Source organism: Triturus cristatus, chromosome 12, assembly GCF_964204655.1.
Source record: "Triturus cristatus chromosome 12, aTriCri1.1, whole genome shotgun sequence".
NCBI classification, from domain to species: domain Eukaryota; kingdom Metazoa; phylum Chordata; class Amphibia; order Caudata; family Salamandridae; genus Triturus; species Triturus cristatus.
Window position 1 is genome coordinate 125,103,439 of NC_140595.1, and position 22,038 is coordinate 125,125,476.

General features: G+C 44.4%; 1 protein-coding gene and 1 long non-coding RNA gene across 4 annotated transcripts in view; one reads left to right on the forward strand and one right to left on the reverse strand.

Moving 5' to 3' along the window:
* CA14 (carbonic anhydrase 14) overlaps nt 1–22,038 on the forward strand; it is a 181,361-nt gene that overhangs the window by 139,287 nt on the left and 20,036 nt on the right. For all 3 annotated transcript variants that reach the window (XM_085638099.1, XM_085638098.1, XM_085638100.1), the window contains one exon: nt 20,089–20,212. In XM_085638099.1, coding sequence (XP_085494225.1) covers nt 20,089–20,212 — 124 coding nt within the window. The remainder of the gene's footprint in view (nt 1–20,088; nt 20,213–22,038) is intronic.
* On the reverse strand, nt 1,807–2,827 carry LOC146772855 (uncharacterized). The gene is made up of 5 exons (XR_014972198.1): nt 2,758–2,827; nt 2,567–2,660; nt 2,343–2,438; nt 2,189–2,263; nt 1,807–2,097 (listed from the first exon to the last, which is right to left on the reverse strand). It is a non-coding gene; the product is annotated as an uncharacterized LOC146772855 (long non-coding RNA).

Sequence of the window (22,038 nt, forward strand, 5' to 3'; positions counted from 1 at the left end):
TCGATAACCAAACAATACCATCCCTAGAGAAGGGACTGCGGACTAGTTTAGACCAGGACGCCCTACAGGACTGAGCTTCCTAAAAGCCGTCCCTGTGGACTTGACTGTCCTGGCAGTAGTGCTTGGTGGACGTGTACAGAGATGCCCACATTGCGGCCTAACATATATCGAAGACGTGCTCCACGTTTCAATGCCATGCCATGGTAGCAGCCTTAGCTCTGGTAGAATGAGCCCTTAAGCCTTCTGGAGCCTGCTTTTTAGCCAGAGCACAGCAGATTTTGATGCAAAGGACAACCCATCACTAAATCGCCCTTTTCTGCATCGCACAACCCTTCTTCGCTCCAACATATCCCATGCAGAGTTGGTCGTCCATCCGGAACTCTTTTGTGCGTCAAGGTAGAACGACAATGCTCTTTTTGGGTCCAGATGATGGAGTTGCTTCTCTTTTTTAGAGGGATGTGGAGGAGCACATAAAGTGGGCAGGGTGACAGATTGCCCGACGTGGAATGGTGTTACCACTTACAGTAAGAAAGAGACCCTAGTGGGAAGCACCAACTTATCACAGAAGATGATCCGGTAAGGAGGCTTGGATGACAGAGTCTGCAATCCGCTTACCCTCCTGTCAGATGTTATTAACATTAAAAAGACTGTTTTGATGGTGAGAAGCCGGAGTGGGCAGTTGTACAATGGTTCAAACGGAGCACACATCAGGAAAGTAAGAACAAATTTAAGGTCCCACTGAAGCATGATGAAAGGGGCAGGTGGAAACATATGTACAAGCCCCTTGAGAAATCTATTGACAATAGGGGATTTAAATAAAGAGGGTTGGTCCGGCATCCTCAAAAAGGCAGACAAGGTTGAAAGGTACTTTTTGAGAGTGCCCAGAGCAGAGCTCTGCTGGACAAGAGTCAAAATAAAAATAAGACTTGAGAGCAGGAAGCATAAAGAGGATCAATAGATCATTCTGCACAATATTGTACAAATTTGTTCCACTAGTAGGCGTACATGGTCTTAGTGGAGGGTCACCTGGCCGCCAAAATAACATTGCAAACTTCGGGAAGATGGTTGAACGTTATTAACGGAACCAGCTCAATCTCCACACAAGAAGGCGGAGAGTTAACAGGTTCGGGTGGAGGTCCCTCACCTGCTTTAGTGACAGAAGATCCTCCCGAAGAGGCAGCCTGATCGGAGGATCGATGATCAACTGGAGAAGCTTGGGATACCAGACTCTCCGTGACCAGTCAGGAGCCTCATGAATGACTTGGCCCCAGTCGCTTCTGACGTTCTTGAGCACTCTGGGCAGAAGTGGTATGGGCAGAAAGGTGTATAGGAGGCCTGAGCTCCACTCGAGACGAAAAGTATCTCCGAGCGAGAGCTACCTTGGAAACACCAATGCACAAAACTGCTGTCATTGCTCGTTCTCGTGTAGGCGAACAGATCTAACCAAGGCTCTCCCCACTGCTGAAAGAGATCTTGTGCAAGCTCCGGACAGAGATGCCATCCATGATTCACTATTAGAACTAACAGAAGCGCCAATGCTGACAAATGATTTGAACTCTAAAGCCGGAGAAGAAAAAAGAAACAACTACGGACGTACTAATTAATAGTATTTAATCAACCAGATCTATTTATAACACAATGGATTAATTAATCCCAAAGATATAATCTGGACACACATACATAATGAAAACAAATATACACAAGAGAAAGAAGGTTTAGCGACAACAATTGACATATACAATGCTAGAATTCTACTGCCCTAATACTAGAAAGAAGTAAAACTCTTGAAAATCACTCTTACACCAGTCCTCATGCACACACACCACTCATACACTCGAATGAATTTAATAAACCTTTGGTTCTAATTAAACCCACCAAAGGTATCTCCGTCTATAATAACTTAAAGTAAGACCCGCTACAAAAGGTGTACACAAAAGAGAAATCAGTTTGTTGAGTTTGACATCATTCGAAAGTTACAAAGAATCAAAACACCTAGAGCGGACTTAAAGTACAACAGACTGGAGAATAAAAGAAAGAAGGTCTACGCGTTTCGAACCCCGTTGGTTTTAGGATGGGGTTCTCATCAGGACCATAGCACTGAAAAAGGAAGAGAAAGGCATAGGTAAGTGAATTACTCGAAAAAGGTAGTGCAGCTAACCCCAAACGCCTCATTTGAGACTGAACTTACCCAGAAAAAGGGCTGGTACCCTTGCAGGATTTCAGGGGAAGGATACACTGGAAGGGAGAGAACGACAGATACAGTCTGGTATTAGTCGGTCATGCTTATACTACAAATGGATGAACTCCAAGAAAATGAAGGAATCCCCAGTGGCAGGAAATACCTCGTTATTAGATGAGGCCCAGGGGACGAGAATCAATGAAAAACAGGTGAATTAAATTCTTCACGGTGGAAGTCACAGAGTGTGGTCCAATCCGTGCTGAAACAAAGAAGGATAAACTCACAATTAATATGCCGGTTCAAGAATAACAGGGACGATTTTATCCACAGCAGCTCAAAAAGTAGTGGACACGCTAATGTAGTTCAAAGACTGAAGGAGGAGCGTACCTTTTTCTTGAAAAGGGGGGGGTTTGTGAATCATCCCAAACAGTGTGCCAGATGGACGTGCAGCGTCTTCTATCAAACGTCACAAGCGGCGAAACTGTAATCAGGCGAGAATCCGCATTAGTCAAAAAATGGTCAATTCCTTAGTTTAGTGAAAGTGAATGTTCCAAGGGACAATAGAAAGAAGCGGTTACCTAATTCGCGGCTGGAACCCGGCGTCTTCGGAGTCCGTCGGAGGCAGGAAGTTTCAGAATGCACTCTTCCTGTTTGGCGTTAAAAAGCGTCAAATCGACCCCCTACAGGCACACTGGGAAATGTAGTCCTTATTTTAAATGCTGCCTCAAAGAATGGGCAAAGTTGAGAATAGAGCAGATGAACCTGTCGCCCTGGATAAAACGTATTTTAAATTACTGAAAAAAACATGGATGGGAGAGATACACAGGTCCTCGTGGAAAAGCATTTTTTTGTTTTTATTGACCAAATCCTGGTTTAGCAAGCGTGTTGCTGGGCTGCTAGGGGAAATATACAAGTCCTTGTGTAAAAGCATTTTTTTATTTTTATTGACCAATAGCTGATTTAGCAAGCGTGTGGCTGGGCTGCTGGGGCTTGTAGTCTTTTGGGCGTGCTTGAAGAAAAAACAAGCATTGCCTGCATACACCCGCTCGTTGGGGTGATAGTCGGGTCCCATATCAGGAAGTCAAACAGCTGCCAACATGCCCGCATTATCTACCGTCTGAAAATTTCCGATAGTTCATTGAGCCCCGAAATTGCTGTGTCAAACTTGACAATTAGCATCGCTTCACGTTGAGCGAGTCTAAGGTCCATGTCTCCACCTCTTGGATCACGCTCGATTTTGGAAATTACTGTCCAGCGGAGATCTTGTTCTCCATGTGACATTCGTATCCAGTGGTTGACAAGGGGTGCAGTTTCAACTTTTTTTCTTATCCGGGACTTGTGTTGTGTTATTCTATGTCTAATCTCTTGATTGGTTTTTCCAATGTATAGCGAAGAACAAGGGCATTTTATTCCATAGATTACATACCTGGTTTTACAATTTGAGAAAGTCTCATGTTTCCAAAAGGTCCCTTTGTGCGAGAACAATGACCCCTCGTCCGTTTGATCACAACATGAACATGTCCCACACTTGTGATGTCCTTTTATGGGTGACAGCCCCAACATTTCTCTTAATGAAGGTTTCGTTGTGATTTTTTGTGATGCCATAACAATGTGGTTAGCCACATTTCTTTCTCTCTTGAACGCGAACATTGGTGAATTTTCTAGCGAAGGATCAAGGTTTTGAATAAGGTGCCAGTTTTGATGGATCGCTTTTTTTAAAAGGTTGGAATTTGGGCAGAAGGTGGTAACGAAGACTTGGCGTGTCGTTGGCAATTTTTGTTTCTTCGTTAGTAATGTTTCCCTCGGGGTCCACCATGCTCTCTTCATTGCAGATTTTACCAATTTTTTAGGGTAACCCCTATCTCTAAGTTTTTCAATGAGATTATTGGCATGCAAGTTGTAGTCCTCTTTGAAAAAACAATTCCTTCTTATTCTGAGGAATTGGCCGTACGGGAGGTTTTCTTTAACCCCTTCCATGCTGCGCAGATTCCGCCGCTGTGCTGACGGAATCTTGCGCGGGCGTGGTCATGACGGAACGGTTCCGTCATGAGCACAGCTCAACCGTGGCTCATGACGGAACCGTTCCGTCATGAGCACCGAAGGGGTTAAGACTTCTCGGATGGTTGCTCGAAAATAACAAGGCCTTATTCCTATCCGTCGGCTTAGTGTACAAGGAGGTTACTAGGTGTCCTTCCGTGGGAAACACTTCAACATCAAGGAACGGAATCCTAGATTTGGAAGAATGGATACTGAATTTGATGTCTGGGGATCGTTGATTAAGCCACTCAAAGAATTGAGTCAACTGGATGGAATCACCGGACCATGTCCATGATTCACTAGGCATCGATGGCTGAGTTCCTCTGCCCTGGCGTTCAGATAACCTGCCAGGTGTTGAACCGCCAGTGATTTGCCCTGCTGTTCCAGCCATATCCAGAGATGCAGGGCCTCTTGACAAAGGGTCCATGACCCCACCCCGCCCTCTTTGCTGCAGTACCACATGGCAGTGGTGTTGTCCGTGAACACTTGAACCAGCTTTACCTTGATTAGAGGAAATAAACCTTTCAACGGCAAGCGAATAGTTCGGAGCTCCAGCAAGTTGATGTGGAGTCTGGATTCTGCGATAGACCAGAGTCCCTTGATCTTCACCTCTCCCAGATGGCCGCCCTATTCCAGGAGTGACCATCTGTCACTACTGTGTGATCTGGTTGGGAAAGCAAGAGGGTCTGCCTCTGACCCAATCACCATTGGTCAGTGACCACTGCAGGTCCTGTGCAGTTCCCTCCAAGATCTGGACCATGTTGGAGACATTCCCCTGAATCTGCACCCACTGAAACTTCAGGTCTCACTGCAGAGCCTGTATATGCCATCTGGCATGTGCCAGAAACAGGATGCAGGAGACCATGAGGCCCAGTAGCCTCAGTCATTCCAACCGAAATCCAGGCTGAAACATCGGTATCATGGCCTGAATATTCTAAACTCACTGCTCAGAAGGATAGGCCCAAAACTGCACTGTGTCCAGAGCCGCTCTGATGAAAGGGAGCGTCAGAGAGCGAGTTAGGTGTGACTTCGACATGTTGATGGTGAGCCCTAGCGAATACAGGAGGTTCGCCGTAGTCTGGAGGTGGGAGATGACAGCCTGGGGCACGCTCCCCTTCAACAGTCATTCGTCAAGATAGGGGAAGACTTGCCCCCCTGTTCTGTGCAGATGAGCTACAACCACTGCCATCACCTTGGTGAACACCCGACAGGCGCTGGTAAGGCCAAAGGTGAGTATTGTGAACTGAAAGCGCTCATGGCCTACTGTAAACTGCAGGTACTGCCGATGAGTAGGAAGGACAGGAATGTGAATATAGGCATCCTACAAGTTCATCACTATCATCCAGTCTCCTGGGTCTAGAGCAGACAAGACCAGAGCCAGAGTGAGCATTTTGAACTTTTTTTTTTTGAGGAAGTAGTTGAGGGTTTGCAGATCTAGAATAGGGTGCAGGCCCTTTTCCTTCTTCGGGACAGAAAAGTAGCAGGAATAAAACCACAGCTTACTTCTGGCCCAGGAACCCTCTCTATGGATCCCTTGGCCAAGAGAGTCATGACTCCCCCATGAAGCAAAGTCAGGTGATCCTCTGACTGCTAATTGTAAGTCGTAGGCTTGGAGGGAGGGGTTGCCTCGAAAGGGAGAGGGAGTAGCTCCTTCAGACCATCTAAAGAACCCACCTGTCCGACATGATATTTTACCAGTGGTGGAAGTGATGGCTGATCCTGCCACCAACTGGCCGCCCATGATCTTGAAGGGCCGGTCTAGGAGGGTGCAGGAGGCTGAGGGTGCAGGAGGGTTGGTGGACTGACCCGACCTCTGGCCGCCCAACCCACTGGGTTGGAACAAGCCGCACCCACAGCCACGCAGACATTGCTGTACTTGCGCTGCCTTGTGGCTGGGGAATGGCTAGCACAGCTGAAAGCCCCTTCCATAGCCACGAAAGTGGTGAAAAGCAGACCGGGATGTGTGACCACTGAGAGGTCCAAGGACTTGGCCGTAGCCTGTGAGTCCTTAAAGCGCACCAAGGCCATGTCTGCTTTGTGTCTGACGAGTGCCATCAAAGGACATGTCCATGAGGGAAGCCTGAACATCCCCAGAGAAGGCAGAAGTTCTCAGCCAGGCGTGACGTCAAACTTCCGTCGATAAAATCACCCTGCCCAGCGAGTCGGTTGTGTCAAGCCCACAATGAATGGCGAACTTTGTCACATGTCTCCCATCTGACACTGCTTGGGAGTCGATGCCCCACATCTGCTCTGGGACCTGTGGCAGCACTTGCCCAACCATTCCCCACAGGGAGTGGTAGTAACAGCCCAATAGGAATGCACTATTTACAGACCGCAATGCAAGCCTCGCGGAAGAACATTTTTTCATACCCCAACTATCCAGTCTCTTGGATTCCCTGTTTGGGGGTGCGGAAGGGAACACGCCCTGTTATGTAGAGGCCTGGACCACTAAGCTCTTGGGGGAAGGGTGGTTGGTGAGGAAATTTAGGTCGCCTGGTGCAGGGCGATGGTGGCGGGCTATTGTCTTAATCACAGGAGCCCCTGTGCTGAGCTTGGACCAGGTTTCCAGTAGGACATCAGTCAAGGCCTCATTAAAAGGCATGAGGGGATCCGATGAGGAGACACCCGGCTGCAGGATCTCCGTCAAGATTTTCACCTTGACTGCCACAGAAGGGAGCTGAAGGTCCAGGATCTCCACTGCCCTTTTAACAACCATAGCATATGGAGCTCCCTAGGGGGAGAAAGCAGACCAGAATCTTGAGAGGTATCCAGTCCACTGGCCTCACCCAGTTCCTCATACCAGTCCATTTCTTGCTCTGACTGGTCTTATAAACAGCCCAGCGACCCCTCCCAATCATCCTCCATTCCTAGTCCTTCAGAATAAGGCTGAGGAACCGACCTAGGACCAAAGGGTTCTGTCCCCGCCTGAAATGGCGTCAGTAGGTGCTGATTCGGCTCCGGGTCTTTAGGGATGAGAATGGGGCTGCTGCCGCCAGTGGGTGCCGGTGGCGTTGGGAGTCTCGGCATGGGGTCAGGCGACAGGGAAGGTTGCACTGGCACGACCGGCATCAGTCTGGATCTATTACTAGATCCATGGGGGGTCATCGGCGTTGGGGTTGGAGCCATCGGCTTGGAACCCGATGGAGCCCCCCCTGAGGCTGCCCTAATATGAGGCACAAGGCATCATAGAATTCTTTGAGCTAGGCAGGGGTTGCTCCGGCTCCTGGAAAGGTGGGGAAGCATGGAGCCGACCCAGGCGCACGTTCAGCCAAATGAGGCCTAGAACGCAGAGACTCCTCCGTCGTGTCAGCTGACTGATGGTGAGAAGTCACAGTACGCGTCTACTTTTTGTGTTTTTTATGCTCTTACCTGACTGACCCAAAGACTGTGAGTGGGAGGATGAAGACGTAGGGCTCCTGGAGTAGTGCCCGGACCTTCCTCTTGACAAAACATCGAAAAACCCTGTCAAAAAGTGAGAGGGTAGCTGTCTTCATGGATCTGTGCTAACCGGTGCAGAAAAAAAAGAACTGACGTCAGTGAGCGGAGGTGACACCTATATAGGTGACATCAAAACAGCGGAGATGACGCCCACAACATCACGCGGAGCCAACCGACTCCACCTACCGGCATGCAAGGGTATTGCTCGAAGGAAAAAATTCTGTATCCAGTCTGACTCCTGGAAAATTCAAAAGTACGGAATCTGTGGCTAGATGTCTCTATCAGATATATACTTACATTTTCATTGGCAAGGTATGCGTGGTAGAGGAAAATGCGTGGTAAAGGAAATGTGTGGTAAAGGCATTGCCTGCTAATGGATGTGTGGTAAAGGTATGTGTGGTAATGGCATGCATGGTTCCATCATACATCCACAGGCAATATCATATCTTACAATGATAGGTTATTCCATACCAAACCATACTCTACAGTGATGGACCATAACATACTATACAATGTCAGGCCATACCATACCATAGTATGCAATGGCTGGCAATACCATGCCATTCTATACAATGACAAGCCACACCATACTATACCATACTATACAATGACAGACCATTCCATACCATGCTATACAGTGATATACCATACTGTACCATAACATACCATATCATACCATTCTCTACAATGACTACCTACATCATACCGTACAATGACCATATCATACACTACTGTACATTACCATACTGTGACAGGCTATACCTTAACATACTGTACCATAACATAACATACCGCACTATACAATGGCAGGCCCTACCATGTTATACCACCATGACAAACCATAGCTATCATACTATACAATCACAGGCCATACCACACCATACATTGACAAGTTATGAAACATCATACCACACTATACAATTACAGGTCATATCACACCATACTATACCATACCATGGCAGGCTATAGCATACTATTCTATACAATGACAGGCCATATCATACAATGAAATGTCATACCATACTATACAATGACATGCCATATTGAACTATACCATATGATACAATGACAGGCCATACCATACCATACAATATAATGATAGGTAATACCATAACATACCATAATATAGTATACTATATAATGCCAGGTCATTCCATACCGTACAATGACAGGTCATGCCATTCCATAGCACGGCATACAATACAATGACATAACGTACCATACACTGACAGGCCACACATTAAAATACCATACTATACCAACCAACCAAAATCACTTTATTCGCTTTCATGTGATAAAACCGTAAAAGCACAGGTAGAATATAATACATACAATCCAGACGGGAACATACCCGGTTTAAACATAGTATATACAGTGTTAAAATATATGCTGTTTAAAAATATATAATAACCAACTCTCCACGAGCACACATAAAATACCTGCTAAACAACGCTCTAAATGGTGCAGTAAGACCTTGTGTTTAATTAAGTTGTTAGATAAACGGCTAGTGGTGCAAGGTAAAGTGCATAGTGCAGGGGATAGTGACAAGGCTCAGGCAAGGTAATCACAACACGCCCTAAACCTAATCGCGGATTTAAAAAAAATAAGTGCGTAAAAAACAGTGTTACCCATCAATATTTGTAGAAATATGGTTGCAGGCCGTGCTTGTCTAAAATTGGCCTGTTTCAAAATAGGAATTTAAAAGGATTTTCTGGGCATATCATAAAATGGGCAAAACATTGTGAAATGAACCATGTACCATTGCAGCCGTATACTATACAATGACAGGCTATACCATACATTACTATACAATGACAGGTTACACCATGCCATACCTCACTGTACAATAATAGGCCATACCATACCATTCTATACAATGACAAACCATACTATACTTTACCATAATATAGAATCACAGTCCATACCATACTAAACAATGACAGACCATTCCATATCTTATTATGTCAGATCATACCATACCATACTGTACAATGACATGCCCTACCATACCATAGTATACAAAGATAGACTATACCATACCATGTCAAACCATACCATGTGACAGGCCACATCATACCATACAATACAAAGACAGGTCATACCTAGGCTTTCCTGTTTTCAGTTTCTATTTTTGGTAAATTCTGGTGGGGTTTTTCAGTGTTTTCAAGTGATTTCAATACCTCTAAAAACAGTGCTTATCAGTGGTTACACATTTCTCACCATTAAAAACAACAGAAACAGTGTTTTTCCGGTGTTTATGAAACGTTTTGCATTTATTATTGCTTGCTTTCTGCACTGATGGTGCATGGTATATAGACAGTGTACGTACAGTGTAAATGAGGTCCAAATACATTTTTGCAAATCAAACTTATTGTAGTACGCCATACAATACTTCTTCAGTGAGTCTTTGGTCATGTGCGCTCACTTTTTCCTTCCCATGTAAACATTTTTCTGTGACAAGGCCCTCTCATCATTGGCACTTGAGACATACAATGCCAAAACAGCCAGTACACAATTTGCTAACTCTGGCCAGTGACATAGCTTTACATGCCAATACTGGTGCACTTGAAGATTGCGATTCTCTGGACGGGTTCGGGAACATTTGTGTTGAGCTGGGTGCTTATGCCCTCAGAGTTATTGAAGCGGTCAAAAATGAAGCAGCACTTTTGAAACTACGAGGAAAACTCCCCACAGTGAGATTTCGTTGACTTCAAATGCCGTGGTTGATGAAGAGACACTTCTATGTATCACTGCAAGCCATTTCTCATACATTGTAAAATGAAAGCTCCTGAATTGCTTGTCACCATTGCTTTGCTTACCAAGTGGCAAGCCCTCTAAGATGGAACATGTTGCAGTGCCAAAGTCACTAATAATGTCGCCCAGCCTACTCTCAAGGAGATGTTTCACATCTACACTAATTATGCTGAACACTTGGCAGACAAGGGTGTTTTCAGACTCTAGTTGTTTTATTATGTCCACTACAGCAGTTATGTTTTCCTATAAAATCTAAGAATGCAGTGGAGTGTACTGTTTGTTCACATCACTATCAATATGCGACCATAGATCCTCACATTTCTTGCCTTTGGCATCATCAATTCAGTTAACGGTTGCCACATTGATAATATGGCATTCACAGCCCCTTGGACTGAGAACCATCAGCTAAGTGACATAGTTGGGATGACTCTTTCTTTGATGCCACACAAAGCGAGAAATATTTGCATTTTAGTTCCTGCACATAACAAAACAGTGCACTAGAATGGACTAATAAGTCAAAAGCATTCTTCCTTAACTCTGAAGATTGTAAAGATGCTTTCAGCATATCATCTAACGAGTGGCAAGGATCTCTTACAGGGAAGCACTTCAGCTCAGGTATCGATTTTGACAGGTCATCGCACAACTTTTTCATATACGTAAATGAATCACTGCAAATACAAACAAGATCACTCCAATCTTTGTTGAACTTGGAAATAACCTTTTTGCAGCAGCATTTCAAATGACATTGCCTTCCATGTTTTCCAAAAGCCTGGTGTCATGTTTTCACCACTATCCCAGATGCTTTGTGATAGCACTATTTTCTCATATACTTGTCACTATACCCTGCATTGAATCTTTTAAGCCTGAGGTGTTGGAAATTCAACTACTGTCAATACTGACTCAATAGAAACTGGAGGCTGGAGTATCAAGGGCTCTTACCCACTCTCTGTAGGTAAATGTCATGGCACATATTGGGTAAGATTCTTACGAACCCAGCTATTTCACCTATCAATGAAAGAATCAAATGTCAAATATGATTTTGATGTTTCCTGGTTCTCTACAGTTTATAAAATCATTAAATAAGACCTAAACCATGCTTCTAAACCTTGCATCTTTAGACCAAAGACTACAAAACTGAAAAAAGCAAAAGGAAGAAGAAATAGTATTTTAGTGACATCCCTAAACAACAAAACTCAAGCAGAATAATGTTAGCCTAGTCTTTCTTGTTGCTAGCTTGTATAACAAAGTTATATTGTATTGGCTCCTTCAGGAAGAAAAAAATGACTCTTTCACACTCCTTTTCCTTTCTTTGAATAGCATTTAGTTTGTGGATCTGCAGGTATTTTTTCAGTGTTTACATGTTTACACTGGTGAGGGCTATTTCCATATCGGTGGGGTTTTATCAGTTATTATAGGTTGAAACCTAAAACTGGACAGCCTAGTCATACCATATCATATTATACAATGACAGGCTATAATATACAATACAAATCCATACCATACCATACTTTACAATGGCAGGGCATACCATACCATACCATAGTATACAATACCATATTATACTATGCTATACAAAAACAGTGCATACCATACCATACAATCAATAAAATCAGGTATATAGGTATACAGAACTATACAATGATAGGCCATACCCTACCATAGCATACTAAATTATAAAAGACCATGCCATACTATACACAATGACAGGTGATACCATACCACACTGTACAATGACAGACCATACCATACAATCCTATGCTATACAATATAATGACAGGGCCATACTATAAAATGACAAACTGTACCATACCATACTATACAATGACAGGCCATTTTATTCCTTTACCATAGCATACAATTTCAGGCCATATCATACATACTATACAATGACAGTCCATTCCATATTTAACAATACCATACCTTACTATACAATGACTGGCCATACCATGCCATATAATGACAGGCCATAACATACTGTACACTAACATGACATACAATGATTGGTCACACCCTACCATACAATACTATTCAGTGACAGGACATACCATACTGTATGGTGACAGGCCGTACCATACCATAGTATACAATAACAGGCCAAACCATACCATACTATACTATAACAACAGACCATACCATACCAACCATACCATAGTATACAATAATGGGCCTTACTGTACAATGACAGTCCATACCATACTACACTGTACAATGACAGACCATACCATACCATACCATACAGTGACAGGCCATACCACTCAATACCATACTATACAATGAAAACCATAAGAGTCCATACTGTACAACAGCAGGCCATATTATACCATACCATACAATGACAGGTCATACCATATCAGTCTATACAATGACAGACCATACCATACCATACCTTACTGTACAATGACAGGCTATACCATACCATACTATACAATAACAGGTCATACCAGATCATAACACACCATACCATGCCCTACTGTACAATGGTATACCATACCATACTATACAATGGCAGGCCATACCATACCATACCATGCTATGCAATGACAAACCATACCATACTATTCAATTATAGGCCATACAATATCATGCCATAGTATACAATAACAGGCCATACTGTATGATGACAGTCCATACCATACTATACAGTACATTGACAGACCATACCTTACTATACAGTGACAGCCATACCATACAATACAATACTATACCCTAACAAACTATACAATACCATACTATTTCTTTTGTTTGATCTGTATCGCTGAAGTAATTAAAAACATTAGAAATCGTCATGCAGCTCAGTCCCTTACATCATGTGTGGTGCCATGGTGTACGAGTTCATGATCTTGGTCAACCCGTATTAGTCTCATGTTACACAACAACAGTCTTGTATTCTTCAGAAGAACTGAAAAAGGGGGTTACCTGGTTATTTACCATTCATTGCCTCTATAACATCAAGTATATAACTGAGTTCCACACCTCCGGGTGACCCGGTCATTTAGGTGGGAGCAGAAGGGAGGATTTCTAACTCTGATCAAACATAAGGAGGAATTAAAGATAGAAACAAGAGAGTAAACAACAATAGGTTTGCTTGCACTCAAAGCATTATCTCCACAACAAACAGTACATGTCATTGTTATACTGTAGAACTGTATTTCCCTCCCCCTTCCCTTCAGTTTATACATCTCAGTACAGACAGTCATGAATATCTATAAAGAATACGTTCTGGACATCGGTTCCTATTCAGGTACAGGTTCCCCATTAGAAAAATGATGTTTCTACTTCGAGGTGTAACGCTATTTGAAGGGCCGTTGGGATCACATCCCAGCTAGTTGAAATAGGAAAATTGTGCAAACCAAGGGTGTCCTTTCTGAGGAGAGACACTCCCTCCGCTCTCGCCCTGTTAAGTATGGAGTGTGACTTGGCTAATAGGGACTAGGCTAATAGGGACGGTGATTAGCTGAATTTCCAGCGTTTCATGATAAGAGGCATGGCTATTATAAGGCCAGGATCTATAAATAGGTTTGTGGCTCTGTGCTTTTTATATCCCCAGTATGCGTACCTCTCATGAATTTGGAAGTTGTCTAGCAGTACATTCCGACAAATGGTGTGTTACCCCCTCCCAGTAATGCCGTAGTTTGGAACACGATCATAACATATGTATAATGTCAGCATCATGATGGGTGCATTGGAGATAACCCATGTACTGACTGTTGAAATTGAAAGATTTTTTTCTGGGGTCAAATATGCCCTATGTATTATGTAATACTGTATTTATCTAAATCTAGCATTACATGGGACATATGTGGGACTCGCCAGGATCATATTCCATTCCACAACTGTGCACGGATGATCCAGGTCCGTCTCCCATCAAGTTTGCAAAGGAGTCAAATCTGTTGCAGTGTGTAAACGGAATGCATCCGCAAACCAGCGAGTAAGATGATGTCCCTCCCCCATAATGTATATCTATTGGAGTGTAAGGTGCTGTAATGGGAGTATCTAGTTCCAAACGTTGGTCTGGGGTTAGCCAAGGGAACGGGAGGTGCTCTAGGAAACTGCTTATTTCCGAGTCGGATGCCTCCAGGGTTGATCAATTAGCGTTGCAAAATTGAGAACCAACTCCTTGTGTACTTCATGTTGTATGTATCGCATTATACCACTGGGGAACAATAATGCCGTAATAGGGCATCTCGGCTGATCCTGTTGGATCAACCAAGCAAGGAGGGTTCTGGACCGATCAACCGCCACATGTGTCCTGGCAGAGTGCGCTGCATAGTTTAGGCATCTCAGCCGCTAGAGTAGTGCTGTGTCTGTTGTCCTTGCTGTCATTAACTCGGAGGCATAAGAAGAGTCAATGGACGAATGTTTCTCAAGCGCTAGCAGCTCTCGTTCCGCTTCCAATAGTTTGCTCTTCACCTGTCTCCGCATCCCACAACCCAGACCCAGGCAGTGACCTCTCAGTGTCACGTTTAATGCATCCCATTCCACCAAGGTAGACATTGCCATTCCTATGTTATCTTCAAAGTATTCTAAAGTGACGTGATAAGAGATTCGCGGAAGGGTGGGTCTTCTAGCATGGCAGGCTGCAGATGCCAAGTGAGGACCGCTGAGGGTTGTGTATCTCAAGCAATTGATATGTATTGTGGATTTTGGTCTGCATGTGTGCGACCTAAATAATCAGTATGTATTATACAGGGTAATAAATTGGGCGTGCTCTAAATCCTGTATATACGAACATCAAGGGCATGTGGAGTAGACTAAAAGGAGTACACTCATGTCACTGGGTTGCGGTGCCTCCATATATCCACCAGCCCCCACCGCTGTGTCCATTCCCTCAATGTCGAGTCATTGGCAGATGCTGCGTACATCTCAGCGGTGGGAATGAATGGCCTAAGCCCGTGCCCAGTACACTATTAAAGTCTCCACCTATCACCCATGGCAGGTCACTCCATTTAGAGAGTATCTGTGACAGTGATCACCAGAAGGGCCCCTGTTCCGTATTGGGCGCATATATATTACCTAACAAGAGGCACCGACCATCAAGTCTTCCTGTCAGAAAGACGTATCTTCCATCTGCCATCTACCAAAAGAGGAGTGCACGGGTGGACCGAAACCAACACTCCACAAACATATGCTGAGTAATTTGTGGCGAACACTTGTCCCCTCCATCTGCGTTGCAACTAGGTTGCTTCTGGTTGTGTTAAGTGGGTTTCTTGTAGAAGAGCTATTTGTACGTTATGCCGATTGAGGTAGGAGTATACTGCTTATCGGTGGGAGCGAGTGCATAGGCCCCAAACGTTCCAAGTGATAATGTGTTGTAATGTCATGTTATGTCCATGTGCAAGCCAATGAATTGCCAGGGGCCAGGATCGTACATGTGGTCATGGTTAGAGGTAGCGGCTAGAGTGAGCAAAGAGTACACACAGCAGAACCTGATTAATCTCAAATTAAAACTGAATGCCACCATGGCGATATAGCAATACCAAAAGAGCGGTTCTCACAAAAGGAAGAGCTGCCCAAACCAAAATATACACTACATCAACTAAAATTAACCCTTAGAATATGTGGGTAGGAGGGCACATAGCCTTGCAGAGCATTCAAATGCAACATCCCAACCCATTAGCGAGTTAGTGAAATACCATTAGAGACACTCCAACCATACATCGATAAGTCAACTCCCCGTCAGCTCCTCCACTTGGAGAGCCTAAAAATCATACATTTCCTCCCCTCAGTACCAGCTCATCACGAGCACGTGAGTAACATACTGATGCCCAGTGACTTGTAAATAGGCAAATATAGACGCAGCAGTAAGCAAATAGTATTAGAAGATACACTGCGTATCAGATGATATCATTAGACTTCTGTGGGGTGATATCTGGCAGAGTCAGTGAATTAGTGTCTGATGGACAGACCACCGAAGAGTCCTCATCTCCAGATGATCGTACTGACACTGCGTCCCTGTCAGAGTCTTCAGAGGGGTCAGAAATCCGTTCTGCCTCATAAACAGCCTGTTGCTGCTCCTTAATGATTTGTTCTAGGTTCGGACCTGCAGTCACTTTAGGTGCACGTCTTCTTCCCCGCTGTCTACGTTTTTTGAGGGCTTTCACCGCAGTGCCTCGCTCTCCTCCCCTGCTACTCAGTCAGGGACCAGAGAATTTTCCGGATGCTTCAAGCCAATCCCATGTGTCTTGCGGCATATCAAAAAACCTTGCCTTACCATCGGTTACCGCACACAATCTTGTAGGGAAAAGCAAGGTGTATTGGATATCTAGCTGTCGAAGTTGCTGCTTTACTGCTAAAAAATAGCTGCGTTGTCGCTGTACTCCTATGATATAATCCATGAAGAACATCACCCGTACATTCTCCAGCCGGACCTCCTGTAGCTTTCTTGTTTCGCGTAGTGTTGAGTCTCTGTCACAGAAGTGAAGTACCTTAAAGAGAAATGGTGAGGGGCTTGAGCCTGGGCAGGCTTCCTGGAGGGGATGCGATACACCCTCTCGACTGAGAAGTAAGATGACAGAGATGATGTTGACAGCAGCTCCCTGAGCCATATTTCAATGGATGCCACTGCATCTTGGCCCTCCGTCTCCTCTGGAAGACCTATCAAGCGGATATTATTGCATCTGCATCCTCCATCCTATTCTCCAGGGGGCGAAGTCTGGCCTCATGGTCTCGCATCTGTTTTTCCATTATTTCAGTGGCCAGTTGTACCACAGCTAGAGTTTGTTCTGCATTTGTAACTCGGTCAGATAGTTTCCTGTGGTGGGCATGGAGTATTTTAAGATCTGCTGCCACATTGTCAATTTTAGACTCCAGTGAGACACGGGAGCGCTCAATAGCATTTAACACAACGTCGAATCTTTCCCCAGATGGGGGGGGTGCTGATCTTGAGAGTCCTAATGTTCGGGTTCCATTACGGAGGATCACCTTAAGGTGGTTCTGGAGCCAACACTTCGGGTGCGACTCATTCCGGCACCTCTTGCGATGCGCTGGCCTCCATGGGTAGACACCTTCTGTGTTTCCCCCCTTTCTTTACATTCACTCCTCGCAACTGCAATATGGGCAATGGGGCCCTCAATCTCTCGTATAGGAGTGTGGCTGCCTCTATACACCAAGCTTTCATGTTTCAGCACAGTCCTGTGAGCAGTGCTTAAGCCAAGGAGGTTGTTAGGCATGGCATCCGTAAGGTGATGATGCCACCATGCATGTGTATAGGTGCACTGCGCTGCGCCTACATCTCGAGCCAACGGCACCCAGCATTATACAGTACCATGCGGAATACCCTGTGGAACAAGGGCATAGTATGCATTGTAACGGAGTCTCATGTCATATAGGAGATGCTTCAGAGAAGTTGATGCCAGCTCACCACAAGGGGCCATTTCAGGGACCGCCCCGATGTCAGGTTGAGATGCAAGTCTCCTTCAGTCTAATCATACCTGTGGGGTTCCCACCATCAGATTCAATCACCGTGACTGCCTCTCACAGTGCAGCTCCACCAATCGCGTGGTCCATAATGGAGAGCGCATTGTATCCTTTAATTTGGTCTGCCCATGTCCCAGCCATGCACCTCACGAGTCCGCGTTCATGGGGGGTGTATATCTGTGCCTTTGCACTCAGTCCAAGGCCCATAGGTGAGCTCCTCTAGATTGCTCCGCTCCCAGGTCAGTCTTCGCGACGTGTGGGTCAGAGGCCCTACCCTTGACCCCAGTCCCTCTCGCCTGGAGGACCAGATGGCTGACAGTCCCAGAAGTGCGCGGGTGCTGCCAACTGCAGTGATCAGGTGCAGCCCCCGAGAGGAGTAAAAAGTCAGCCAACACCCAACCCGGGCCCCACCGCTCCATGCCCAGGCTCTGTCCATGGCTCTCTCCACCTCACCTCACCTCAGCCTCTGCCACCCCGCGAGTCGGTGAGCCACCATCCACCACTGGAGCTTTGGTATTTTTTCCTGTGTGTACGGCTCCTGGACCTCGGCGTGCTGCTGCAGCTTGCCGCACCTCTACTGGATCATCGCTCAGTATTGCTCAGCACCGACTGTGGCTCCCGCACCCATCCGTCTCTCCGGTCTCAGGTCGGCAGCTGATGCCGGCAGTATTCCGGGCGTTACAGCCCTGCTCTCATCACGGGTGCAGTCCGGGGGGGGGGGGGGGGGGGGAGCTGGATTCGGTGGGTGTAAACTATTCTTCCGGATGGTGCTCTGTAGTCACTTAAATGTAACAAATAATATGGGTGTGTTGCAGAGCAGAGTTAAAATGTGTCTGCCATCTTGCCCCTGCAAGCCACGCCCTCCCATACAATTCCATACTATACCCTGACAAACCATAAAATACCATGTTATACCATGTCAGGCCCAATGATACCGTACAATACCATACCATGACATACCATACTATACAATGACAGGCCATACTGTAGAATGACTGACCATACCAAACTATTCAATGACAAGCTGTAGCATGTGATACCATGCACTATAATGACAAGTCATACCAAACCATATTATACAATGACAATACATATTTTACCATAGCATGCTATAGTTTGAAATGACAGGTCATACCATACCATACAATACTATACTTTACAGTGACAGGCCATCTCATACCATACCATACTAGACAATGACAGGCCGTACCATAACATAAATGTCAGTTTGTCTCATACCATTCTATAGAGTGACAGACCCTACCATACAAAACAATGACAGGCCATACTATGCCATATCCTACTATAGCTTAGGGGTCATACTATGCGATACAATACATTGACAGGCCATACCATGTCATACCATACTATACAATGACAGGCCATACCCTACGTTACTATACAATAACAGGCCATACAATATCCTGGACCACTGGAATTAATGTGAATCTGCAGCTTTGCCATTTTTTCTGCATAATTATGGATTTGCTGCACTTGCCATGTAATCCATCATCTTCTGCATAGTTGGCAGATTTTAACAAAAAGTGTTGTTTCTATCTCGTAGAGATCAAAAGTTACTAAAAATGCTACCAGGCATGTTGCTGGGTAGTGGCAAGCCCTTTACCGCTTAGTGACGTAGCTCCTTTATTTTGCTGATTGCTGCATTTAGGGGTGAAAGTGAACCTCTGCCCAGACAGTGATAACAATGTAAAAATTACAAAAGAGTGAAATAACACGGCCGCAAAATGTGGTGAATTATGCTGCATAATTTGTCTTTCTTGCCCTATAATTCAGTGAACCCTGCTGCATAATTTGTTACTACCTTGCTGCATATTCCCAGTGGCCCTGACCATACCAGACCATGCCCTACAATGACAGGCCCTACCGTACCATACAATGACAGGCCTTACCATACCAAACCATACTATTCTGTTGCAGACCATACCCTATATACCATACCATACAATTGTAGGTCATACTATATTATACCATACTATACAATGACAGGTCGCACCATGCTATATCATAGTATACATAGATAGGCATACCATTCTGTACTATATAACGACAGGCTGTACCATACTATTCCATACTATACTACATAAATGAATAAAACATTAACGGCGCCAGTACAATCGCATAGGAAAGGGCCAATGCTTGTTTGTTTTGTGTGCAGCAGAAATTGTCTTATCCCTGTTGTCTGTGCTTGGATGCGATTGTCACATCCATTGCCATGTCAACTGTTGTTTTTTTCTCATTTGCAGCTAGAAAATCTGCAGGGAGCCCTCTATGCCACGGGACCAGACAGCTCTCTGATTCCACTGGTGGAGAACTTCAGAGCGACACAGACGCTGAACCAGAGGACTGTTTATTCCTCTTTTCCAATGGGTAGGTGTGCAGACTATGAAGTGAAGAGAATAGATACGTCAATTGGTGAGCTAAAGGGCATAGGCCTTTGGAGATGTGGTCTGCTCGCTCAATACCAGATCATGAAGCCACAACTACAAAGTTCTAATCCTCACTTTCTGACTTATTGGTTCATTGTGTTAGCCTAGGCTTATTGCTTCATTCCTCATCACCTTTCTGTCTCGTTTGTCTTGTTTTTTGTTGCACCAAATGGGAACATTTTAGAAACACAGTAACTGTCAATAACTAATTTGGGTAAACATTAGAATTGTTTCTAAGTTACCTGTGGTCTATTTCCATTGCTTAGTATTATGCCTCTGTGCCTCCCTTTGACTCCCCCCTCATGCCTGTTTCTTCTACCACCCTGCATTGCCTGTATTTTTATGTCCCTCTTGTCCATCCTTATTCATCCCTGCTTTTACCCTTTCTAACCTTATCTCACTGTTTTCTTATCTTTCACACCCCACCTCCGCCATTTTCTGCTTTTCCCTCTCTATCAGAAAGCTGGATGATGAAAAATAAGCACTGGTCCCCACAGATGAATGCCTGTTTCACCCACCCACTCTGCACCGTCCATATACCTAAAGTGCTTGTGTTGTATGAGGGCTGGAAATGTTACCATTAAACTCAATAATCACTACACTAGCCTTGACTTATGATTTTTAGTCTAGTTTCCAAATGTAACGCAGCCTGAACCAGATCTTTCTGACAAGCGAGAGACTTCTTAAAGACATCCCTTGTACCATTGTCCCTCTGCCCACACGAATTACATCTAATAAGCACCCCTTGCATACTTGTCATCATTATTATTTATGGCTCATATTTTGAACCTGTATGTATTAACGTGGCTTCGGAGTTGTATCCCATTTTTTCACTATCGTTGCCATTTGTGGTTCCCTCGCCCTATATGTTTAGGTGTTTAGTTCTCCCATAAAGAATAATTGCTGACATTGATTCCATCGCTAGGGCCAGCGATTTATTTTTCAAGTGGAGGCCAAAAATTAGCAAATAAAATGATTTACTACCTAGCAAATTATTAATGGAGGAGACGTAAGAAACGTTTAATCCTCGCATGTCAAATAGTTGTATACTTATCACAAATTCATCAATTTCTTCTTAAGTGCTGCTAAACAGAACACATTTTACAAACTGTAGTGCTTCCCTTTTGGATGAAAAAAATTTGCTAATACTGAACTGAATGAAATTTTATTAAACAAGAAAAACTTACGAGTCTGATGAAAGATTTACTTGAGATAACAAGAGATTTACCTCCTGGCAAAACAAATATGGATGAGGGAGATGGAAGACAAGTTTATTTCCTTGGATGTAGAATTGTTGTATATTTATAATGAATTTCTTCTAAAGTTCTGCTTTAGAGAATACATTTCACAAAACTGTAGTGCTTCCCCTTTTAATGATTTTCTTTTTTTGTGCTAACATTAAACTGAATAAAAATGTGTTTAACAAGAAAAATTTAAGAATCTGGGGAAGGATTTACTTCAGAAATCAAATGATTTACCACCTTGCGAATTATAGATGGAAGAGACAGACGCAAGAAAGGAAAATATTACTTACCCTGAAAGCATCTTTTTGTGGCATCTCGTGCTTTAGATTCACATGCTGTGCATACTCGTGCCGTCTAGTGTGAGCAAGTTGTTTTTTGTGCGAAGACTTCTTCCCGAGTCACGAGATAGTGTGATTTCACCTCTTGCTTGCAATGCACATGGTCTTTGGCTCCATTGTTATATTGTTTTCTTCACGGCGGGTGGGGATGAGGCTGGAGCAAAGCGATACAGGAGAGAAAAATA